General features: G+C 36.3%; 4 protein-coding genes across 6 annotated transcripts; all 4 read left to right on the forward strand.

Annotated features, from left to right (window-relative positions):
* The first annotated feature begins 345 nt into the window (after nt 1-345).
* LOC110727979 lies at nt 346-6,563 on the forward strand. 2 transcript variants are annotated; one of them, XM_021907577.1, is made up of 3 exons: nt 346-2,063; nt 5,552-5,640; nt 6,013-6,563. In XM_021907577.1, exon 3 carries the CDS (start codon nt 6,022-6,024, stop codon nt 6,235-6,237), a length of 216 nt encoding a protein of 71 aa, XP_021763269.1. In that variant the 5' UTR covers nt 346-2,063; nt 5,552-5,640; nt 6,013-6,021; the 3' UTR covers nt 6,238-6,563. The 2 variants fall into 2 exon arrangements, with proteins under 2 accessions (XP_021763269.1, XP_021763268.1); XM_021907576.1 differs by lacking the exon at nt 5,552-5,640 and having other exon boundaries at nt 828-2,063.
* Nucleotides 6,564-6,653: 90 nt separating this feature from the next.
* On the forward strand, nt 6,654-7,202 carry LOC110727670 (cell wall / vacuolar inhibitor of fructosidase 1-like). Its single transcript, XM_021907250.1, has one exon. It carries the CDS (start codon nt 6,654-6,656, stop codon nt 7,200-7,202), a length of 549 nt encoding a protein of 182 aa, XP_021762942.1.
* Nucleotides 7,203-8,804: 1,602 nt separating this feature from the next.
* On the forward strand, nt 8,805-12,913 carry LOC110727980 (protein BCCIP homolog). 2 transcript variants are annotated; one of them, XM_021907579.1, is made up of 9 exons: nt 8,805-9,328; nt 10,725-10,888; nt 11,009-11,088; nt 11,199-11,423; nt 11,626-11,835; nt 11,937-12,002; nt 12,116-12,205; nt 12,295-12,351; nt 12,617-12,913. In XM_021907579.1, the coding sequence occupies exons 2-9, from the start codon at nt 10,735-10,737 to the stop codon at nt 12,713-12,715; spliced, it is 981 nt and encodes a 326-aa protein (XP_021763271.1). In that variant the 5' UTR covers nt 8,805-9,328; nt 10,725-10,734; the 3' UTR covers nt 12,716-12,913. The 2 variants fall into 2 exon arrangements, with proteins under 2 accessions (XP_021763271.1, XP_021763272.1); XM_021907580.1 differs by having other exon boundaries at nt 8,822-9,328; nt 12,119-12,205.
* A 1,790-nt stretch (nt 12,914-14,703) lies between these two features.
* Nucleotides 14,704-22,483, forward strand: LOC110727981 (protein NPGR2-like). The gene is made up of 7 exons (XM_021907581.1): nt 14,704-15,058; nt 15,564-15,802; nt 16,196-16,448; nt 17,128-18,332; nt 18,817-18,970; nt 20,324-21,142; nt 21,293-22,483. Exons 2-6 carry the CDS (start codon nt 15,587-15,589, stop codon nt 20,638-20,640), a joined length of 2,145 nt encoding a protein of 714 aa, XP_021763273.1. The 5' UTR covers nt 14,704-15,058; nt 15,564-15,586; the 3' UTR covers nt 20,641-21,142; nt 21,293-22,483.
* Nucleotides 22,484-22,722: the final 239 nt, after the last annotated feature.

The raw sequence follows: 22,722 nt of genomic DNA on the forward strand, positions 1-22,722 counted from the left end.
AAGGCTGCCGAAAATGGCCCCTTTCCCAGCCCAGACCACCAAGGCTGCCGAAAACGGCCCCTTTCCCAGCCCCGATCACCTCGAAAACCCAACCCAAACCTCGATTCCATCCCCTTCCCCTTCAAACCTTGATCCCAGCCCCGATCCCAGCCCCTTCCCCTCGAAAACCCGATCCCAAACCCATTCCGACCGGTTTGGGTTTGGTGGTTTTGGCAGGTGGTGGTCTGGGTTCGTGGGTTTGTGGGTGGGTTTATGGGTGGTGGTGGTCTGGCAGGGGGTTCGTGGGTGGGTTCGTGGGAAAGCACGTGGGTGGTGGTGGTCTGGGTTTGGGGGTTAGGGTGGTGTCGTGGTGGTGGTATGGGGCGTCGCCGGGTTTGGGGGTTACGGTGGTGTCGGTGGTGGTGGTTTCGGGCAGGGAAATAAGGGTTAGGGTTGTCGGATTTGGGTGGGGAAGTGGAGGGGTTCGATTCCGACGCCGGCCGCCGCATCTTTGGGAGCTGGCCGCAGGCAGGGGGAGGGGGGAGGGTGGCTGACAGGGAGGGCTAGGGTTTTTTGGGTGGCTGGCTTTTATTTTTTGTTTTATTATTTTTTTTTTAATTTTCTTAAATTTTTTTAATAAACTTAACGGAAATCCTAACGGATTCCGTTAAGTGGTAGTGATTTCAACAGTTAGTGTGTTTGTGTGGTAGTAATAAAAAATAAAAAAATAAAGGGATAGCAAATGTGAACACGGGTGCTTTTCCTGATAGTAAATGTGAAATTTTCCTAAAAATGATTTGATTTCCGTAAAAATAATTTAATTTCAATAAAAACAAGGAAAATACACTTTAATAATCCCAACTTTGCTCGATTTACTTTAAATAATCCCAACTTTCGATTATTCTACAATGATCTCAACTTTCACCTGCATATTTTTTTTCTTCAATCCCAAACAAGTCAACAAAAGTCAATGACCTAATATTTTAGGTCACTTGACACGCGTCAAGTCGTAAGTGGTCCAAACAAATAAAATAAAAATTAAAGAAAAAATCAATAAAAAAACTAGCCACCACCAGCCTACAACCACCGTTGGTGGCCAATTCCATCCACAACCAACCTCGAACCACCACCTCCCTTACCCCAGCCACCAAAAACTCCCCAAAAACCGTCCTTACACCGCAAAACCGACCCCCTCTACCTCTCCCCACCTCCTAAACCAGCCATAGCCAAAACTCTTGCGTCGAAACCGCCGCCCATAAAACCCAAAACCACCATAACCAAAGCCCACATCCCTGAAACCGTCCCTATCCCCTCCCCCAACCCCGGAAACCACTTGTCACACCAATCCTGACCATCGAAATCACCTCCCCATCCCCGAAATACAAAAACACAACCCTTTCTCTCTCCTATAATCGCCGGAAATCGCAATCAAAAGGAGTGACGAGAGGGTTTTTGGTGAGGGGATGGTTTTCGGTAGGTCGAAAAAGTGGGTTTGGGTTTCGTTGGTGGTCGGGGTTCGTGGATGGTTTGGGTTTTGTGGGTTGGTCGGGATTTTCGGGGTTGGTGGGTTTCGTGAATGAAATTGGCATTTCGGGGGTGGTCGGGATTCGTGGGTGGTGGGAGTTTGTGGTGGCTGGGTTTCGTAGGCAGTGGCTTGGCTGTGGGTCTTGCCGGTTGGGGAAGTGCGGCCACCAGCGTTGGATGGCAGGTGGTCTTTGGTTTTTTTTTATTTTTTTTAATTTTATTAATTTAAATTTATTTATTTTTTGAACCAATTAGAAAAGCGACACGTGACATATAATTTTTTTTAAATGTTAACCCTTTTTTCAGGTAACCGATAATCCGAATTGAAGAAAGAAAACACATATGAAAGTTGGGATCATTGTAGAATAATCAAAAATTGGATTTATTTAAATTAAATTGAGTAAAGTTGGGATTATTAAAGTGTATTTTTCCTAAAAATATTTCAGTTTAACGTTAAAAACAAGTACTCAGGGATTTCTGACGTTTACAAAGCCCATCACCCTCCTCTACTCCTTTATTGTACTCTGAGCTTTCTCTCCTCCATCGAATCAGCTTTTGAGGTAACCTAATTTTTCCTAATCATCGAATATTAGTTTCATATTCTAGTATTATTCGTTAATTAAATTGTCACTTGTGGTACAGTCAATTTAGGGTTCTTCTAAAACGGATTATTGAACCAATGCTTATAATTACTGAATCAATGAAATATTATAACTTGCAATTTCGTTACTAGAAATTTTCTATTCATATTATATTTTTAAGCGAGAATAATTTAATGGAGTCTAATTTAGTTGTTAATGTATTGCAAAATGCTAAATATTTGGATGAAACTATGAATATAAACTTCAATTGTGTGTTATTTGTGGTGAACTTATGTTGGCGTAATCGCCATTTTCAGTTGTTTGTTTGCACTCCTTGATTTGCTAATCTTACTTGTCAATGTAATTATTGATTATTGCCTGCGATTCGTTACTTAGAAACCCGACATTGCAATTTGACTCGATTGTTGCCGAATGAAGCCATAAGGGTTTCAAATTATTGATTAGGGTTGTTTGATAAAGGGTGTGTTGAAGAGCATTTAGCAAATTTGGAGCTAGTAAATTGTCTAGTTAGGTTAATATTCTAATTTTAGTGTTTGTTACAAAGAATACATAGTTATATACCCTTGAATTGCTTTCTGAATGCTATTGTATCACTAGCAGTTTTTATATATATATATATATATAGCTTAATTGAGTTTAATAGCTATAGCTCCATACATTTGCCAGAGCCAAACTACGAATACGCGAAACGTCATCTTTAGATTTGCTGTTGCTCAAAATTTTAGATAAATCGGCAAATCTGATCTGATAACTGCTTAATGCAGATTGTTAATTGACGAACTATTACTGGTACTACCTCCGTTTCATATTATTTGCAATGATTTGACACAAATTAGAGAGGAAATATGTCTAATTGTTCCAAATAATATGAAACGGAGGTTGTATATTGTACTATGAATATGACTGTTAAAATAAGATTAGCTTAGCGATTCATGCCTTACACATACTAGGAATTCCCCAAAACCAATATAACAGAAATGAGGAAAAGCCTGTGGAAGACCCAACCCTTAATAAGAAGGGGGAAAAAAGGGAATTGACCGACTTCATGTTTTAATCGACTTATTCGCTGTTCAGTTGTTTCAGCTGTGACAAAACCACACAAGTGTGCTATGTTGACATGTACACCTTATGTTGAGGGTGAGCGAAAAAAGTCATGAATGCATCTATCCAAGAACTGTAGATTGTCAACCTATAACCTCTTCATGTGTTTTTATTGTTGAATGAGTATTCTTGCCTAATTTAATTTATCTTATTTTTCCCTGGCCTACTCCATTGTCCTTTCAAAGCTCAAAGAGCACTCATGTCACAGTTATAGATGTTTCTTGTGTTGTGACTCTTGATCTTTTGAGCAATTCCTTCCATATTTGCCATGCTTAAAATTGACCTTTTCCTGATTCCTCACAATTTTTGTGATTTTGTCTCCTGTGGTTCCTCTCATTTTGAGTCTTAATGGATAATTGCCATAAACAGAAGATTGTTTTAACTTAAACAACATAAAGATCCACTGCATTATTGATTTATTGTCAAGTTGTTCAAAACTTAAATTTTAGGCTAAAATCCTTTCTTATGTAGTATATGTATAGGAAAGTATCGATCCATGAACTGCACACTTTCATGTTTTGACAACCTGTAATCAGTCCATTGTTACTATATAGTAATACTCCAAACGAATTTCATAGAAAAACTAGTTATACTCCAAAAGACTTGGCATGGTCTACCTGCCATGTCCATGGTCAGAATGGAATTCCATCGCCATCTAGTCCAGTGCACTTTGAGCCTCCTGAGGGTGGAAATATATTTATCTTATGTTTTCATTTTGGAAATTTTGTCTAAAACCACCTGTCAAATTCTTGTTTTTGTCAAAAACCACCCGAAAAAAAAATAGTCTAAGACCACCCAAATTCAAATTTCTGTTGTGTAAGACCACCTGGCTCAACTATCCGGCGTTGACCTCAAACTCCGGCGTTGACTCAGGGCACGTGACCCCTCCCTCCCCTTTCTTTTATTTTCTTCTCGAATTTTCTGGTATTGAGACCACCATCGCGGCACCGCCCACACCACCAGCCCCCCCCCCCCACACTACCAGCCCCATGTCATAACCACCGGCTCACCCAACCAACACAACGACATCAACCGCGCCACTCCCACCAGCCCTTTCCCCACCGTCACACACAACCCCACACCAACACAACAGCCCCAACCACTAACCTTCCTACCACCTCTCCCACCAGCCCTTTCCCCACCGTCACATACAACCACACACCACCACCAACACGGCAACACCACCACCATTTCAGATATTAACGCCAAAAACTAAAATTAATCTATTACAACAAAGATTAGCCCAAAAAATGAAAATTAACCCCCTAAAAACCAAAATCAATCCCAAAAAACCGAAAATTAACCCAAGAATCAAAAATAACACACAAAAAAAAAAAAAAAAAAAAAAAACCACCATTAGATCTACAAATTTATTGCGACGGTGGTTGTTGCCTTTGTTGTTGTTGGTGTTGCGCCGTTTTTGTTGTTGCGGTTGATGTTGGTGGTGATTGGTTGACATTGGTGGAGGTGTTGTTGCGGTCGATGTTGGTGGTTGTTGGTGGAGGTGTTGCTACAGCGTTGTTGTTGTTGATGATCGTTGATGTTGGTGGTGGAACAGAGAGAAGAGGAGGGACAAAGAAAAGCTAGAAGATTGAGAAAGAGGAGGGACAAAGAAAAGCTAGAAGATTGAGAAAGAGGAGGGAGGACAAGAGAAGGAGAAGAAGACCAGTAGAGAAGAAGAGGAAAGAGAGGAGAGAGAAAGGGAAACCAGAAAAATCAATGGGAAAAAAAAAAAAGAAAAAAAGAAAGGGGGAGGGGGGTCACGTGTTTATCACGTGCCCGGAGTCAACGCCGGATTTTGAGGTCAAAGTCGAAAAGTTGAGCTAGGTGGTCTTACACAACAAAATTTTGTATTTGGGTGGTCTAAGACAACATTTTTTTTTTGGGTGGTTTTTGACAAAATACAGTATTTGGCGGGTGGTTTTAGACAAAATTTCCTTTCATTTTTCACAAATGTGTGTGTTATAGTTTGGTTTATCAATTCAAACAGAAGGGTGGTCAATTTACTCAATTTTGACAAAGTCACCTCATATTTTACTAAGGTCATATCTCGGTTTCTCCTCATAATTTCACCTCTGAAAACTATCTCACATCCCATAATAGTGACCCAAGTTTTATAGTATGTATACCCTTCATGCTCTTTATTTATGTTATGTGCTATACTACTTTGACCCTTGAGCCAGAAGCCTGTTATCACACTAATTAACTATGGAAAAGAAGGGGCCAAAAATAATTATGTAAAAAATTAAGGAAGCAGAAGTAAAAGAAAAATGTAAAATTCTTTGAGCTATAAAGTTTGCTCTTTTATACCCCTTTAATTAGCTCTCAATCACTGTTATGTATAGGAACTTCTCATCCTCACTTTCTTTGTCTACCACAAAAGCTCTGAGGTGGTGGTGGACTGGTGGTCTTGACTGAGCAAAATTTGTTCTGTGTATGTCTTTCAACACACTTTATCTCATTTCAAGTGCCTGATAATTATTTGATAGACTTACATTTTCCAAAATGTAGGCGATGCATGTGAGATTTCTTCTTTGACCTGTAGTTTGACTGAATAAAATTCATTGATTATATTAGGTTTTATATCAAAGAATTGGAGCTTCACCTGCTGCATGTATGATCAACCCCCCCCCCCCCCCGACCACAGACACGATATTAAAATATTAAAAAATAAATAATGTTTACGGATATTACTGATCTCTGCATGCCCTGTTATTTATAAGACCTACTCCTAAATCCTAATGAGCTGTAGAATTATATTTTCCAAATTTTCCTTCTCTTATTTAGCTTTGTTCGGCATCTGCAGAGTTTGAAAATGAAGAAAGGATTGCACCCTCAGATGCAATGGATATCCTATGTAACCCAAAGTGGTAGGTTGATTAATGTCATGATGAGTAAAATCCACCGAGAACCCAAAGTTTATCACTTCAGAGCAAAACGTCAGATGGCTCAAAGCTTGGGGCAGATTGCCAAGTTCAAGCGCCGTTATGAGCAGGAGCCGAAGGATGAGGTTAACAAGGAAGAAAAATAAGGCCTCTAGTTTTATGTTGACTATCTCAGTTTCTATCTGCTGAAATAAATTTTTTGCTGCATTATTTGACATGAATTTAGGTGCTTATTTAGAAGGTTTCAATTTATTTTGATTCTTGTTATTTGCTTCTTTATTGGGTTTTAGCACAATATCTTGAGGATATCACTTCAAATGTCAATATTGTTATACTTGGACAAATGAGGAGAACTATATCACTTCAGATATCAATATTGTTATATTTGGACAAAATCAGGAGAAATTTAATGCGTGAGAAAAACATCCGGATACTGCGGATCTGCAGGCATTTGGTTGATTACCTGCATCAAGCTAATCTTTTTTGTCTATATAAGTCTGTTGCATGATGAGTATTCTCATCCCTCTGTGTGTCTAGTACTATATACAATCAACTAGGCACAATGCATTCCATCATTGTAAAAATTGCTCTCTTTTTTGTTTTCTTCGCTTCACCATCAACTCTATGCAATGGGCTGATGAGGAAGTTGAACAGCGAGACTGATCCAGTGGTGCTAACATGTCGGAAGATATCTGACTTCGGCTTTTGTGTTTTCACCCTCCGATCAGATCCAAGAAGTGCCAAAGCAAGTGTCCAAGGGCTAGCCCAGATAGCCCTTGGCAAGCTTGAAGCTCATGCAAAGGAAACTTCGACCTATATTCAGGGTTTGCAAAAGGCCTGCCCCCCCAAGTTGAAGACGGCGGTTGGTGTTTGTGTTCACTTCTATACCTTAGCTAATAACAATGATGTTCCTGCTGCTGTTAAATCTTTGAATGTAAAGGCCTATGGGGTTGCGAAAAAGGCGGCTTTGGCTGCCATGGAAGACGGTACACGGTGCCAAGATGAAATCAAAAAGAACCCTTCAACAATCTGGCAAATGCTAAATAGCAGGAATTTTTATATGCATGATTTATCTCAACTAAGCAGTGATCTTATAGGATTATTGAAGTAGTAATGTTTACAAATGGAAGCGAAGGTTGAGATTTTCAGTTCCTCCATAGTGCCAACTGGAGTTACTGCTAGCGGGATTAATTTGGATGTTTTTTATTTATACTGATAATTTGTCTCATAATAAATTTTCCGCATTTAAAAATATACGTAGTATAATGGTCTTATTTGGTAAAAAGGTTTTTGGAGAGCTTATAACTTATTGAAGTCTATTTGAATGCTTGGTAAACAACTTATTAATCTTGTTTGGTAAATGACTTTTTAGTTGGCTTCAGGCTTTTTTTAGTGTTAAACAACCAAAAACATGTTTGGTTAATGGTTTTTTGATTGGCTGAAAGTTGGCTTTTAAGCCAAATTAAAAAAAGGCTAGTGGTAGTTACTTACAATGATAAAATGACTTTTTTTTAGCCCTGATTAGTTTATTCATTATGGGTAAAAGTCTTTTAACAATGCAAAAACCAAAAGTTATAGTTACTCATACTAGCTTTTTTAAAATTTTGGAAACTTTATTATTAGAACGCAATTAAAAATGATATTAGTTGATAGTTATCAATCAAATTTTAGTATTCTGCACACTATTAAGTATTAACTAGTGGTAATTCTAGAAATTTGGACATATGGGTTTGAATTCTTCGGAGTTTCGAACATTAGATGGCGTATATTTCATCCGTTCTTTTTTATTCACAACTTTTGAAATTTTGCACTATTCATGCACATTTTTTTGAATGCATTAGTATGTGCAATTCTTTTCTACATTTGACCATTGAACCACGAAATTGTATAGTTAACATTATTGGTTGCAATTGCTTTTAACTTAATTTTTCCCATTAGATTTATGAATTTTTCCCAAATTCTTGTATGGTTTCAGTATGGGTTTAGTTCAGTTTGGGTTCAACTGAACCCATACTGAAATCACCACAACTATTGATCATTGACAATATTTGATATGGATAAAGTTAGTTTGATATTTTACCATTAATCTGTCAATTAATCGATATTATTCTTCTTTTGCTTGAACGTTTTAATCCCATAAGTAGAATCGGTTACGTGAACCAACATTAGGACTTCCTAGGAGGTCAACCATCCTAGTATTACTCTCAATCATAGTGGGCTTTGTGGCTCATGTCAAGCGATGTGATCAACTTTTTCACTAATTGTCATTGTCCTACCATAACCCTCTTTTATCCTTGTTTGGAATTAGCAGCAGAAAGCCGGAAACCCAGGGGTGTTCATAAATCGGTCCGACCTAAAAACGGACCAGACCAGACTGAATTAATCGGTCCGGTCTTTGGGTCTAGAATTTCATTTTTCTGGTCTACGGTCCGGTCCAAAACCCTATAAAAAATGGTCTTGGACCAGACCGCTTTTTTGCTAAAATTATGCGTAAAAACCTTAAATAATGGTTAAGAATCCTTAATAAGCTTAGAAAACTTTAATTTTATGAGCTGTTTTGTACTAAACATACAAAAAAAAAAGACGTTAATATATAGTTTTTCTTTTACTTTTTTTTCCGACTTTTCCATAAATTTTTTTAAAATTTAGAATTTTTATAAAAAAAATCGGTCCAAAGTGGTCCGGTCTGCGGTTTGGATAGAATCTTTCGGTCCGGTCAGGGTTCAGTCCCAACTTAATCGATCCGAATTTCGGTTTTTAAAATTTTAATTTTTGGTCTTCGATCCGACTCGGGTTAGTCTGATCTAATCCGATCTTGAACCGATAAACACCACTACCACCGGTTAAGTTAAGAATATTAATGATCAAAATTGACAAATCTAAACCTAATTTGTTCGCAAGCGGTAATATGTAGTGTTAAATTTTTTCCAATACAATAAAATACAATTAAAAAAAATAAAAATAAATACGTAAATGAACTTTTCCTTTTTCCTTAAAAAAAAAAAAAAAAAAAATGAAAAATTTCCTTCAATTTTTTTTTTTTAATAAAAAAAACCTAAGATGAGAATTAATTCTAACGTCGAGTCGAAGTGTCGAACTGTAGAAGTAGTAAGCGACTAAGCGTGTGGTTTTTCACTCAGGCGCTGCACACCCCTTCCTCCTCTGTTGAAGCATACTCTGAGTTCTCCGTTGAAGCGGCTTCTTAGCTTTCTCTCCTCCATTGAAGCAGCTTTTGAGGTAACCTAATTTTCCCTTTTATTCCATTAATCAACGATTATTAATTTCTCCCTATCAGTAATTTGATTGTTAGTAATTTAGTATAGTCAATTTAGGGTTCTTCTAAGGTGTATTATTGAACTATAGATTATAACTACTCAAGTTATGACTGATTATAATGTGGGATTTTGTTGCTATAGTTTTGATGTGTGCAATTTACGTTGATAGGCTCAAATGAGAAGAATTTTGTGTGGTTTTTTGGGAGTAATTTGATAATTGAGTCAAATTTGGTTGCTAATGTGTTGCAGGAATCTGTTTATAACCCTTTATTGTTAGGACGGAACTATAAAAATGAACTTTTTCTCCTGGGGCTAAGGGCAGCCGCCCCTCTTGCCCGCTCGGGGACGGGCCTGCTTGACTGCTCGTATTGGTTGAATTGGGATTGTTGGTTTAGAGGAATATGGTAGACTAGCTGTTCTGTGATAGTTCTATGTGGGTTTGTTTTGTTTGCTTAATTGCATTACAAATTATATTGATTTGGGGAATCAAGAGGGGGGTTTTGAGGAGTTGGTTTGATGGGGGTGTTTGAATTCAATGTTCGTCCCTTATGGTAGACTAGCTGTTCTGTGATAGTTGTATGTGCGTTTGTTTTGTGCATTACAAATTATATTAATTTGGGAATCAAGAGGGGGGTTTTGAGGAGTTGGTTTGATGGGGGTGTTTGAATTAGATGTTCGTTCCTTATGGTGTTGAGTTGTTTGACAGGCAATGAGTACTTTTGGGTTTCTAATGCATTTTGTTGTAGTAATAAATATAATTCATGGATGAGCCTAATTATTTGAGAGGTTGTGCCTGTGAGATTAGTTTTGGTTCAAAATAAAGGGTGTAATTGGTTTCCAATTCAATGACTGTAGCTAGTTGATTAGATTATTGATTTTTAACTAGATGGGTGTTGCGGATTTTAGCGGTTTGGGTGTATGGAGGTGTAGTTGGTTTCACATCCATTGGTGTTATGAGTTTCGGTTTCATGGTATGATGAGCTTTAGGTCCTTTCATAGTATTAGATTCTAACTATTAAAATTTTTAAAAAAAAAATAAATTCAAAAAGGTTATTGTTAAATATCGTAAATGGTATGATGAGCTTTAGGCAATTGTTTGTGTCTTATGGATGTTTGAGTTTCTCTGATGTGTAGCTATGCATATGAGATTGACTTTTGAGTTGTGTTTGTTGCATAGTACTTTCTCTTTGTATCAATTAAACTTATTACTCATCTGAAATTCTTACTGCTGGAGTGCTTTGATGCTCTTTGCCTGATTCTTTTTTCCCCCCTTTCATTTGCATTCAGAAAGAGGAAAGAAGGGAGAAAAAAGTCTGATGATTTAAGATGGATGTTAACCAAATTTTACTTATGTGTAGATATAAGGGGATGCCTCGAAAACCACGAAGAAGTGGCCAGCTGGTGCCTCGACCTTTTGCGTTTTCATCATTTGCTCGTTCAGTAACTAGAGTTGCCACAGCTTGCTCATCAAAAAATAAAGTTTCTAATTCAAAATCTGACAGAACTTCTTCAAAGTTAATAGGTGTTTTTTCTATTAAAAACATTGTCCTATATAGGTGCCCTGTTTTTTCTATTTATGATTAGCAGTTCATGTGCTGATCTAACATGACTTTTGGAAATCTTTGCTATTGTATATTTTCAGCAAATAGATCTAGTAGGAAGCACAATTTGAAGGAGAACAGTTCAGAATCTGAATCTTCTGAAGAAGAAGAAGCTCCTGAAGTAAGCATATAATTGTTGTTGGTTGTTATGAATGATTCTAGCTGAATGCTTCCATTCAAGTTGTCTTTACTTACTCTAAATATTTTCTCCTTTTTGATTTCTTCTCAAAGGAAGTAATTCAGGCAGATTTTGCCTTTTTTGACCCCAAGCCTGATGACTTTCATGGAGTAAAGATGTTGCTACAGAGCTATCTTGATGATAAGGTGTGGGACTTGAGTGGGTTTGTAGACTTAATATTAGCGCAAACAACAGTGGGCTCTGTGGTCAAGATAGAAGATGATGAAGATGAGGGATTGTTTGCACTTCTTACAGCTTTGAACTTAGGAAGATATAAGGTACAACAGGTGTCTCATTTTCAATTTTCAGTGTGGCTTGTCCCTTTAGAATTTCATTAAAGACCCTTTAAATTGCTTTATCAGTCAAATTGCACTAGTACGTGTAACAAAACTCAAAGTTTGCCACCATTTCTATATTGATTAATATGATTGTTCTCGATCAATCAACTAAGTGAATGATTCTGAGTTCTTGTGATGCCAGGATAATAAGTGTATCACTGATGTAAGAGACTACTTGCTAAAAGTATGTGAGGAAAAGAATGTAGTTGGTGATCTAAAAAGACTTCTAGGAGACCAAGCTGACCATGTTGGTCTAGTGGTTTCTCAGCGTGTTACAAATCTTCCTCCCCAGCTTCTGCCACATCTTTACAATGCCCTTTTTGATGAAATTTCGTGGGCTACTGAAGATGAGGTTAGATGAAGTTTATTTTATCTGCTGAAGCTTGTATTTCTATGTGTATTGACTGTTAGTGATCTAAAAAAACTGATCATTTTGTTTTGCAATCACTGAAGCCAACAAAAGATCTCCGTGAATCATTTCGCTTCAAACATTATTTACTGGTAACCAGAATATATAAGGTAATTCAATTCTGTTTCTTCTTTGTTCTCTCGGTAACTTTTCAGCAATTCATTTCAGTGTACAGCTGTCATGTTCATTTATCTTTTGCATTCTCCTGCTGTTCTGCCTGTAGCAGAAGATAGGACAAAAGAGGAAGGCATCTTCTAGTAGCGATGATGAGGATATTATATATGTAAAACCAGAAGATGAACTTTTGTTCGAGGTTTTTTGTCAATCCCAGGCCTTTGTTTTAATTAAAATATATGAAATTTCTCCACTTGTTATTGATGATTTCTGTATGGGATTTTTCAGCTTTGTTCATGGTCATTTACTTTCCCCTTGCACATTCAGCCTCCAGCAAGTCAAGAGGTTAGTTTGGGAGTTTCTTTCTGTCTTGGCATTCACCTTTTTCTTCTTCACTCTCCTACTTATTCCTGTACTGCCTCAGTTATCTAAATTACTTTAGATAAATAGGGATATCGTGATACATCGCATGTTTTTCTTATCGACCTGTGCATGCTTGCTTATTTAGCCTATTAGAAGTTCTCTAAATGTCTTGGAAGGTGTTTTCTCAAGGACAATCTGGCAGAAATGCTGACTATTTTAGCTTGTTTATTGATAATTGTGGATGCAGTTAAAAAATTATCGACTAATGGGACTAGTGATGGCTGTTGAGGCAGACAAAGCACCAGCATTCCGAGAAAAGTTGCGGTCACTAATTGATGATTCTTGATTTCTTTTCTTGTATTATCCTTCAGTTGAAAAATTTTGGTTTTCCGGACAACGTTTCACCAAAATACACATCTTGCGATTGTAGGCTTTGTAGTTTGCAGTAAAGAGCTTGTATGGTTTATTGGTAAGATTTGTATGAATAGATGGACAATTTTTCTATATGGAAATGAGAACACAAACAAACAAACAAACAAACAAACATTACATTTTTCTATTGTAAACATGGTTAAAACATGATTAAGTAAATCAATGGTAAAAACATGTTTAAATACAAGGAAACATTTATAGTGTGATTGTGTGAATTGTGGAATCAAATGATTTTTTTTAATTTTTTTTCGAGAATATGCAAAGCTAATTGTTTTGTACAAATATGAGTTGATTTTTTAGGGGGGCACTGATTATAACATTAATACTGTATTATATACCAACTGCCACTTTCAATTGGCTTTCTTGGATTGGTATGGGTTTGACTTCTGACTCCTGACTTCTGAATTTCTGATGACATGATGCATAAGAATATCTCAGTTGCATCAATGTTCTTTTACATAGATATTAGATAACAAAGCTACACAACAAGATATTTTATACTCATCCTGGCTCAATATATATTATCCCTTTTGAGCACATCAACAAGTTTAAATATCTATTAGCATTAATTCTGAAAGTAGATATTTTATCCCATAATTTATACTTATATCTCGCCCCGTTCTGGTTATTAAAAAGTTGTATAGAGTTGAGGTATATTGACGGTTTATCAATGATTGAATTTAAAAAGTACTTCCTTCATTTTCATTTAGTTGACACGTTTAATTTAGACACACATATTAAGGAGAGGACAGAGAATGAGAGAGAATAATAAAGCATGTAGGGTACACTAAAAAAGGTATAAAACTTACTCAAAAAGGAAACGTGTCAGCTAATAATATCTAAAAAGTGGAGTAATACGTTTTAACTAAAAAAAACGAAGGTAAGTAGGAAGAAAGGAGAAGAGAGTGGTGAGAGAAAGTATTCAAGTACAATTGCACATGAAAAAGTAAGGACAATTGAGCATTTATACTATAAAGTAATATAAGTAAATTTGTCCAAAAATTTATGACTAAAAAGATAAAGAAACAAATAAATGTTAAGAATCAAAAGGAACACTTTAAATGAAAGGATTTTGCTAACGAATATCCCCCGAGCGTTGGATAAGCATTCAAAATATTCTCTAATGGTATTAATTTGGAAATACATGCCAAAATCACACGTCGTAATTAATGTTCATTTTGATTTAATATCTTTTACTTATCTTATTATCCAACGCTCTTAGGACGTTCATTAGCTTTTACTTTATTTAAAATAATCAAACTCCAATTAAATCAAGCCTTAGGCCATGTTGACTTCACCTTATTTTTGTTGAACTAAAATTAATTTTACTGAACTGAATTAATTTTGCTAAACTTAAATTATTTTTACTGAACTGGAATTAAATTTACTAACCAGAATTATTTTTGTTGAACTGAAATTATTTTTACTCCCTCCGTGTTTTTTTAAGTGTTATACTTACTAAATTCACCTTGTTTTAATAAGTGTTACACTTCCTTTTTTTTGGCAAAAAAATACATTAAAATATTATATCTCTCTCCTCTCATGGTCCCCATCCAAACCCACTACATTTTTTTATTATATCTCTCCTCTTACATTCGTTACTTTTCAATAAACTATTAACCTCACTATTTTTATTTTACAATTTTTTAATACTCCAACTACCCCACTTACCTATTATTTTATTTAAGTCAATTAAATTGTCTAAAACGTCGATCAAACTGTAACACTTAAAAAAAAACACAGAGGGAGTACTGATTTTCTGTTATATATTTTTATTAAAGTTACTGATTTTTATTAAATTAAAATTATTTTTATTGAACTAAAATTATTTTTACAATTTTTTTTTATTTTAAAGTAAAGTAAACAAGATAAATAAAAAAATGCTGAGGTCACATAATCTTTGCCTTTACGTTACAAACTTACAACAACTCCAATTCACAATTTCACAATTCCCAAAACATACCCACTCTACTACCAAAGTACTGCCTAGAGAAGGATAGAAAAAGAGGCTACCTGAATTAAACTAAACCCAGAAAAGAGTTAAAATCAAAATTCCCAAATTAAATAATTGGAAAAAAAAAAGGCACTGTAGAACAATTCATGGTTCTTGATCAAAACAAGAGAACCCTTCAAAAGACAATCAAACAGTATAAATGAAGAAAAAAATTTAATTCAAGGGCCAATTCAATTCAATGATGGGTACCACTGTTTCTTTTCTTCATCTTTCCAAACTTTTCCTCAATATTTCCGACAATAGGTTAGTTCTTTAATCTCAGTTTATACAATTTTGAAAGAAGTTTTATGATTATCTATCTTATAATTTAGGTATAATTAGTTGATTTCTTGCTCAATTTTGTGTTTTTTCTCTCAATTCATTTGTGGGGGGTTTTGGATTGGTTTTACAGATACAACTTCTGGGTGTTTTCATGGGTTTTTGAGGATTTATGATGGGTTTCTGAGGATTAATGATGGGGTTTTGAGGATTTGTGATGGGGGTTTGAGGATTTTTGATGATTGTGGAAAATGGGTATTCATAATTTTGATCATGTTGAATGTTCTGTTCTAGTATGTGCTGTATTATTAATTGCTATACTTATTTGAGAATTCAATTTCAATTGTACTGTTGCTCTATTGACTTTGGGTGTTTGGTAGTTTAATCCTTTTGAGTAGTTAGTTTGTAAAATAATGATTTCTATGCAATGTGGTTAATGAGAGACTTTTCTGGGTATTGGTTTTGATCTTGGTTGATGTGCTTGTGGCAGAAATTATCGTTGTTTCGAGCAATATGAGTAACAGGAGCTCTGTAAGAGTTCCGAAGAAGAGTAGTGGTTGTTGGAATTGTCAGAGTATAATGCAGTGCTTCTGTTCTGGAGAACCGATGAGAGTGGATGAGATCCTGAAGCGGTCTGATTCACTTGATGATGTCCAACTTAGGCCTGATACTATGAATATTGAAGAAGCCGAGTCATCACTTCGTGAAAGTGGTGGTCTTAACTATGAGGTTTGTCTGCCGTTTGGTTTCTTTGTTAGAATGTTGATTGTGTAACTTGGTTTGCATGAAATGATTATGAGATGGATGATAAGAGACCTCTGTGTCTTCAAGTGTCTTCCAATATGTTTGTTTACATTATCTTATGAGTCTTACACTTGCTTTGTAACATATCTGAGTTGAAGAGAATGGTGCCATGTATTGAGATCAACTACTTGTTGAACTGCATGAGTTGCCTTGTTAAGTAGCTTTAGTAGATTCAAGCTCAAAGGAAGTTTGTTAGGGGTCTGCCTTGTTTGGTCGATGTATTTCATATTAAAATAGGTGAAAGTGTTTCTTATTAATACAGGAGCAAGTGTTTAGAGATGATGGCTGAATCTGTTAAATGAACTCTCCACTTTTCAGGAAGCAAGAGCGTTGTTAGGAAAATATGAGTATCAGAAAGGAAACATTGAGCAAGCTGTACAGGTATTTGAAGGGATTAATGTCACCTCAGTTACTCCCAAGATCAAACTTACTCTTGCCAGAATTAGAGATCGTCCAAAAAGGCGTTCTCAAAGTGATCCGGCCCCACCAATGTCACTACATGCTGTTAATTTATTATTTGAGGCCATGTTACTAAAAGCAAAATCATTGCAGTCCCTTGGGAAGTTTAAAGGTATTTCTTGGAAATACTTTCTTTTCTGCCTATGGCTGTTTTTAGCCAACATTATGAGCTGTACAGCTTATTACCTTATGGACACATTCTTAGTGAAGTACGTGGTCATTATCCTGTTTTAAGTCTGTTACTTTATATCCTATCTGATAGAGTGTTAAATAATAATCAGGTTATATGCTGATTTATTTGTCGAAATCTAGAATTATATCTCTTTCTGGAGATTAAATCTTGTGAAAAAAAGGGACCGAGATGAATGGTTTTTACCCTCTATTTGGGGGAGGAGAGGGGTATCGTTGCTTTAAATCTGCCCATTTTTTGACATGTGTTTGGTCAAACCCTTCTCCTTCAATAGGTAAAGGATTGTTGGAAGGTTTGAATATGATGATTGGCCTCATTGTCTTGCTAGTCATGAAATTAGTCACCTGAAGCTCAAATAAACAACTATTAGGTGTATTACTGGGTGTCCATGAATTCAGCTTGCCTTTGATTTGTCATTTATATGCTTCTGTTTTGGTATTTTTCGTCTGATTTTGGCAGTATTGCTGATTGGTTGTGTGGACATGTATTCTGTATTCACGATGTCGTAAATCAACATAATTGGTGGGAACATTATATCTGGGTTTGCAGGAACTGGATCATCATTTTCTCGCTAACATTCTTTCCAATCGTTGCCATGCAGAAGCTGCTCAATCATGCAAAATTATTCTGGACATTGTTGAATCTTCATTACCAGCTGGCTTGCCTGACAACTTTGGTATTGAGTCTAAACTACAGGAGACTCTAATCAGGGCTGTAGAGTTGCTTCCTGAATTATGGAAACTGGCTGATTGTCCGCAGGATGCAATTTTGTCGTACCGAAAAGCCCTTCTGCATCGTTGGAACCTTGACGCTGATACTTCTGCCAGAATACAGAAAGAGTTTGCTGTTTATCTGTTGTTTAGTGGTGCTGAGGCAAGTCCACCAAATTTGCGTTCTCAAAAGGATAGTTCATTTGTACCTAAAACCAATATAGAAGAGGCTACTCTGCTGTTATTGCTTCTGTTAATAAAAGTGACTATGCGACAGATTGAATGGGATCCCTCGATTGTGGAACATTTATCTTTTGCTCTAAGTGTTGCTAATCAACCGCAGGCTTTAGCCTGGGTGATAGAAGCATTGCCTCCTGGGATAATTGAGAGAAAGGATTTGTATCACACTCTAGCGCTTTGTTATAATGCACATGGTGACAATTTTGCTGCTTTGAATCTTTTAAAAAAGTTATTGCATCATTCTGAGGATCCAAATCATTTATCTGGCCTACTAATGGCATCAAAAATCTGCAGTGAAAGCCCTAGTTTGGCTGAGGAGGGGATTACATATGCTCAAAGAGCTCTAGTTTACAAGGAGGATCGATGTAATCATACAGCTGGTCGTATGTACTCTTTTCTGGGCATGTCATTTTCAGAGTATGATGAATCCGCAGTCTCTGATTCCGAGCGGGTTACAAGGCAGACAGAAGCTGTTCTGGCTCTGGAATCTGCTGGGAAATTGACAAAGTTTAGTGATTCCATGTCTGTGTACCATCTAAGTCTACAATATGCTTTGCAAAGAAAGTTGAATGCTGCAGCATATTATTCTAAGAAATTGCTGAAGTTGGATGGCGGAACCAACATTAAAGGATGGCTGCTGTTAGCACGGATTTTATCTGGGCAAAAATGTTATGTTGATGCAGAAACAGTTATTGATGCTGCTTTGGATCAAATTGGAAAGTGGGATCAGGGAGAGCTTTTGAGTACAAAAGCTAAGATCCAAACTGCTCAGGGCAATCTAAAAAAGGCCATTGAGACATATATGCAGATTCTTGCCCTTTTACAAGTAAAAAAGAAGAGCTCTGGATCTAGGAAGGTACATTAAGGTCTATTAACTGGCTCTTTTTGCATTAATGTATTTACTTATTATGCTTAAATCTGCATGAAGATGAAAATTGATAAGGAGATCTACTTTGTGAGAAAATTATTTGTGCGCACTCTCTTGTTTGCGTGTGTGAATTTATTACATGCGTAGATTCTTTGTGCGCACTCTCTTGTTTGCGTGTGTGAATTTATTACATACATACCTAAAGATACAATAGGAATATTTCGCAAAGGATACGTTTTAGAAGCTTTCAGTATGCCCTTAGAATTGTGTGTGCTGTGTATTGTGAGTATGTCTACTTTTACTCCATCTACATCAGTGCAATGTGAAATAGGAATTTTTTTTTTCAAGGATACTATACTATGTAAAGAATTACATCCCTGACATAAAGAATGGCAATCCGGTCTTGTTTTAGATATCGATCATTAACAGTCTAACTAGTCTTTTTTGCTCACAAGTTTGTTCTTTTTTACAGAGTCTTGATAATCACGATCGGCAGTTAGAGCTGCAAACATGGCATGATCTGGCATGTATATATATCAGCTTGTCACAGTGGAATGATGCCGAGATTTGTCTGTCTAAAGCCAAGGCCATCAGTCCTAATAGTGCTTCCAGATGGCACATTTTAGGTACATATGCAGTCATTTATACTAACTTGGATATGCTTAATCAACTTGCTATTGTATAATTTCTTCTGAGATTTATTTTGTAAAATTTAATACTCAGAGAAGCCAAAATTTATCTGGTTTTAGTGATGTATTAGTCTTGGGGTCTGTTTGCTTCATCTAATTTAACTTGTATAGACTTATTTCAGACAATATAAGTCAGATAAGTTTAAATTAGCTCTTAAGTTTTGACAAAATAAGTTCAAAATAATTAGTTTTTTTTAAAAAAAAAGTTAGACATAACACACAAATTAGACAATTACAGACAAATAAGTTTTTTCAGACAAAGTGACTTTAGATAAATAATTTCAGACAAAATGTGTTGAACCAAATAGAGCCTTAAAATAGAATTTTAAAAACCCGAGGATCAGTTGACAGGTCTTATTTCTGGGTAGAAATGTTGCTTTATCGTGTGCTGTACCTGAATTTCATGTTCTATGTCAAGTCCTTTCTGATACAACTTTTTAACTGAAAGAAATTCTCTCCCTTATATGACTTTTGAACTGAAAGAATTCTCTCCCTGATACAACTATTTGAAAGTCCCTTTTGATTGCTGGTTCCTTTTATCACCTTTTCTTCTTTCTTCTTGTCAAGTTTTTCATTGGCAAATGCGCTAGAGCTTGTTAAAAAGGCTTGGTGTTCAGAAGAGTAATTAACTTCAATACTGAACCAGTTTCTTGTCATTCTTACAGTATCGAGAATTGGAGATAGTAGACTACTGTCATAGGGTGACATAGGAACCAACTCATTGTGGTTAGTGAGGAAGTATGGGTGTTTAGGCCTATGTATATTCCGATAAGCTAGTGTAATGGATTTAGATGAATTTCACATGATGGAAGAAATGAAAATGTTTTTATTTTTTATTTTCCTGTGATTATGATGCGAGTACTAGCTTTATTGCTGCTTTTGAGTGTAACTTCGTGTTGTTTGAACTATTGGAATTCTCTTAAAAAACCAAAAGGTGTTGCATAGAACTACCTATCCTGCTGTGCAAGATAATATCCTGCTAATGATCTTTACTGTTACAGTTTCCATTTCCCAAAGCTACTCATAGCCAGAAACAGAAAAGGATAACAGAAGACCTTTAATAGGTGGATCATTTTAATTCACTCCCCACTACTTATATCACTAATGGGAATCTGATCATAAACCATTATTATATTAGGAAAGCTGAATTGTTTTTGGAACATCCTAATGAAGTATATGTGGTTGTTAATTCCCAATGGAGGGAGTATTTGAAAGCATTTTCAAAAAATATGACTAGTCCAATGATGAGTAAATAAGGATATATTTCATGTTGTATATATTTGTGCGCAGGTTCATATCACGAAGCAAAAGGCCTTTACAAGCAAGCTCTTGATGCTTTCAACACTGCCTTGAATATCGATCCTTGTTATGTCCCAAGCTTAATCTCCTTAGCTATGGTACTTAGACGATTCAGTTGTAAGCATAATTCAGTCATTAGAACCTACCTAATGAACGCACTCAAGCTTGACAGGACTAATCATGTTGCTTGGTATAACCTAGGCCTGCTTTGCAAAGCAGATAGTGAATCATCGGTTTCTGATGCTGCAGAATGCTTTGAAGCTGCTGCATTTCTTGAAGAGACTGCTCCCGTGGAACCCTTTAGATGACCTAATATAATAATGAACCTTGTTGTGTTAGTGTAGTGCTTATATATACTGCTCATAGCATCATACATGGATACCCTCTTATTTCTACATCCTGCAAGTTTTTGGAAGAGCAATAAAAGGAAATGATAATTTTTTTTCCCAGTATACGTTTGTAATACTTTGTAAAATGGATAGTATGCTTCTGTGAATAATTACATGCGATGGTTTAAGAATTAGTGGACATGCAATTGTAAAGCTCAACTTCAGCTGTTATTCATTCAATGATCATATCTGATATCTCTCCCTAGTTTTTTTTTTTTTTATACACCATGAACCATTGTATATTTATACATGCAAACTGTTTGTAGCTTGACAGGGTCACATGAAACTGAGAAACAGAGGAAATAAGCCGTGCATGTATTTTGCTGTTCCGAATTCTCGGGCCGTGGCATGTGAAAAAAGTGTTGTTTGGATAGCAATGATGGAAGACTAGAGGGAAAGAAAGGAAAAGGAAGGAATTTTGGTAAATATTTTATCTTTTTACTTAATTTTATCTTTTAATACTTTCACAGTAATATTATACGGAGTGCAAATCATATCAATATACTTTTCTATCTCCTAACAGATTCCTAAAAATATTTATCTATGTTAATTATCTATTTCTCTATTTCAGGTATCAAAAAAGAGACTTTAGTATCAAGGGTTCTCCAAGTTTTTCAGAATTTTGTTTTACTTTTGATTCTTTAAATCAAAGATCTTAGTAGCTGCACATTCCGATTAAGCAATGATCTACGATCTTGATCTAGAATTGATAACGAAGCTAGCTGAACACGTTGAGTTTTATGAAGATTTTGAGACGTTTGGTAAAGTCTGTACGTGCTGGAGAAGAGCTATGAAACGTGCTAATAGATCAGCAGCATCACGTCAAACCCTTGGCTAATGCTTTAACCTGAAAGCGGCAATATTTATTCAAAGGAACTATTATACAGCTTCTACAGCCGCAAGATCAGCAAGCTAGACTTGCCGACTCCAGAGGATGATCCTTATGGCATGTGGCAGTACATAGTTTCTTCGTGTCGTGGGTGGCTAGTTTGTGTAAACGATATGGGTGCAATGAATATTGTGATTAGTCTAGTCCATCCAATTTCCAAGGAGGCAATTAGAACCCCTGAGCTCCCAAGTGATCTAACGTGGAAACTCAAAGATTATGAAGACTTTGAATGCTATGTTCGCAGTTATTTGAGTTTTGCTTTGTCCGAAAGTCCTTCAAACACTTCTCATTATCTCCTAGCCTGTTTCTTCGAAGCTGAGGATAGCGAGGATGTCAACACTGTCGCGATTTGGAATAGCAAAGAAAGTTATTGGGTGGTGAAGGAATTAAGCGGTGATGACACAAGAACACGCGTTACTGTCACTTTTCACAAGGGGGAATTTTATATCTGTGATGAGAGAAGTAAAACAATTGTTGGATTTGTCGTAAACAACAATGCCATATGCACTCGGGTTCTACTCGTTAAACCTCCATGGGAAGAGGACAAGGACAGGGGAAAGATATACTTGGTGGCATCAGGTGACGCGCTAGTACTAGTTCGTTGTAAGCGTCCCAATCCCTCTCGCTATGGTGCTTAAATTTCAGGATGTGGGAAGTGAATACTGATAACGGGAATACTAAAGAGGTCAATAGTTTAGGAAATAAAGCTCTTTTCTTGAGTCGTAAATCATCTTTTTTTGTGGAGGCATCCTCAGACGACCGTGGTTGTAAGCCTAATTGCATTTACTATGTCGATGATTCTGTTTATGAAAGCGATAAGTTCATGGGTGTTTATGATTACAACTCTACCTCCGGTGGAAAAATTCAAGACTACATTAGTCCATCACATTTAAGAGCAACTTATGCACGAAATGCACCAGCTATGTGGGTTGAGACACCTTCTCGATTTCCCTACACTTAGTAACGGAGTGATCATTAGCTACAAGGTAGCTACTAGCTAGGCGTGGACTTGGAAAAACCCAAGTACGTATGATTTTTGGATCATTTGGCTAATTCATGTCACTTTGATATCCCATATTAAAGAGACAATGGTATAGTATGCTCCTTCCGTT

This window comes from Chenopodium quinoa, unplaced genomic scaffold, assembly GCF_001683475.1.
Source record: "Chenopodium quinoa cultivar QQ74 unplaced genomic scaffold, ASM168347v1, whole genome shotgun sequence".
In the NCBI taxonomy this organism is placed as follows: Eukaryota; Viridiplantae; Streptophyta; class Magnoliopsida; order Caryophyllales; family Amaranthaceae; genus Chenopodium; species Chenopodium quinoa.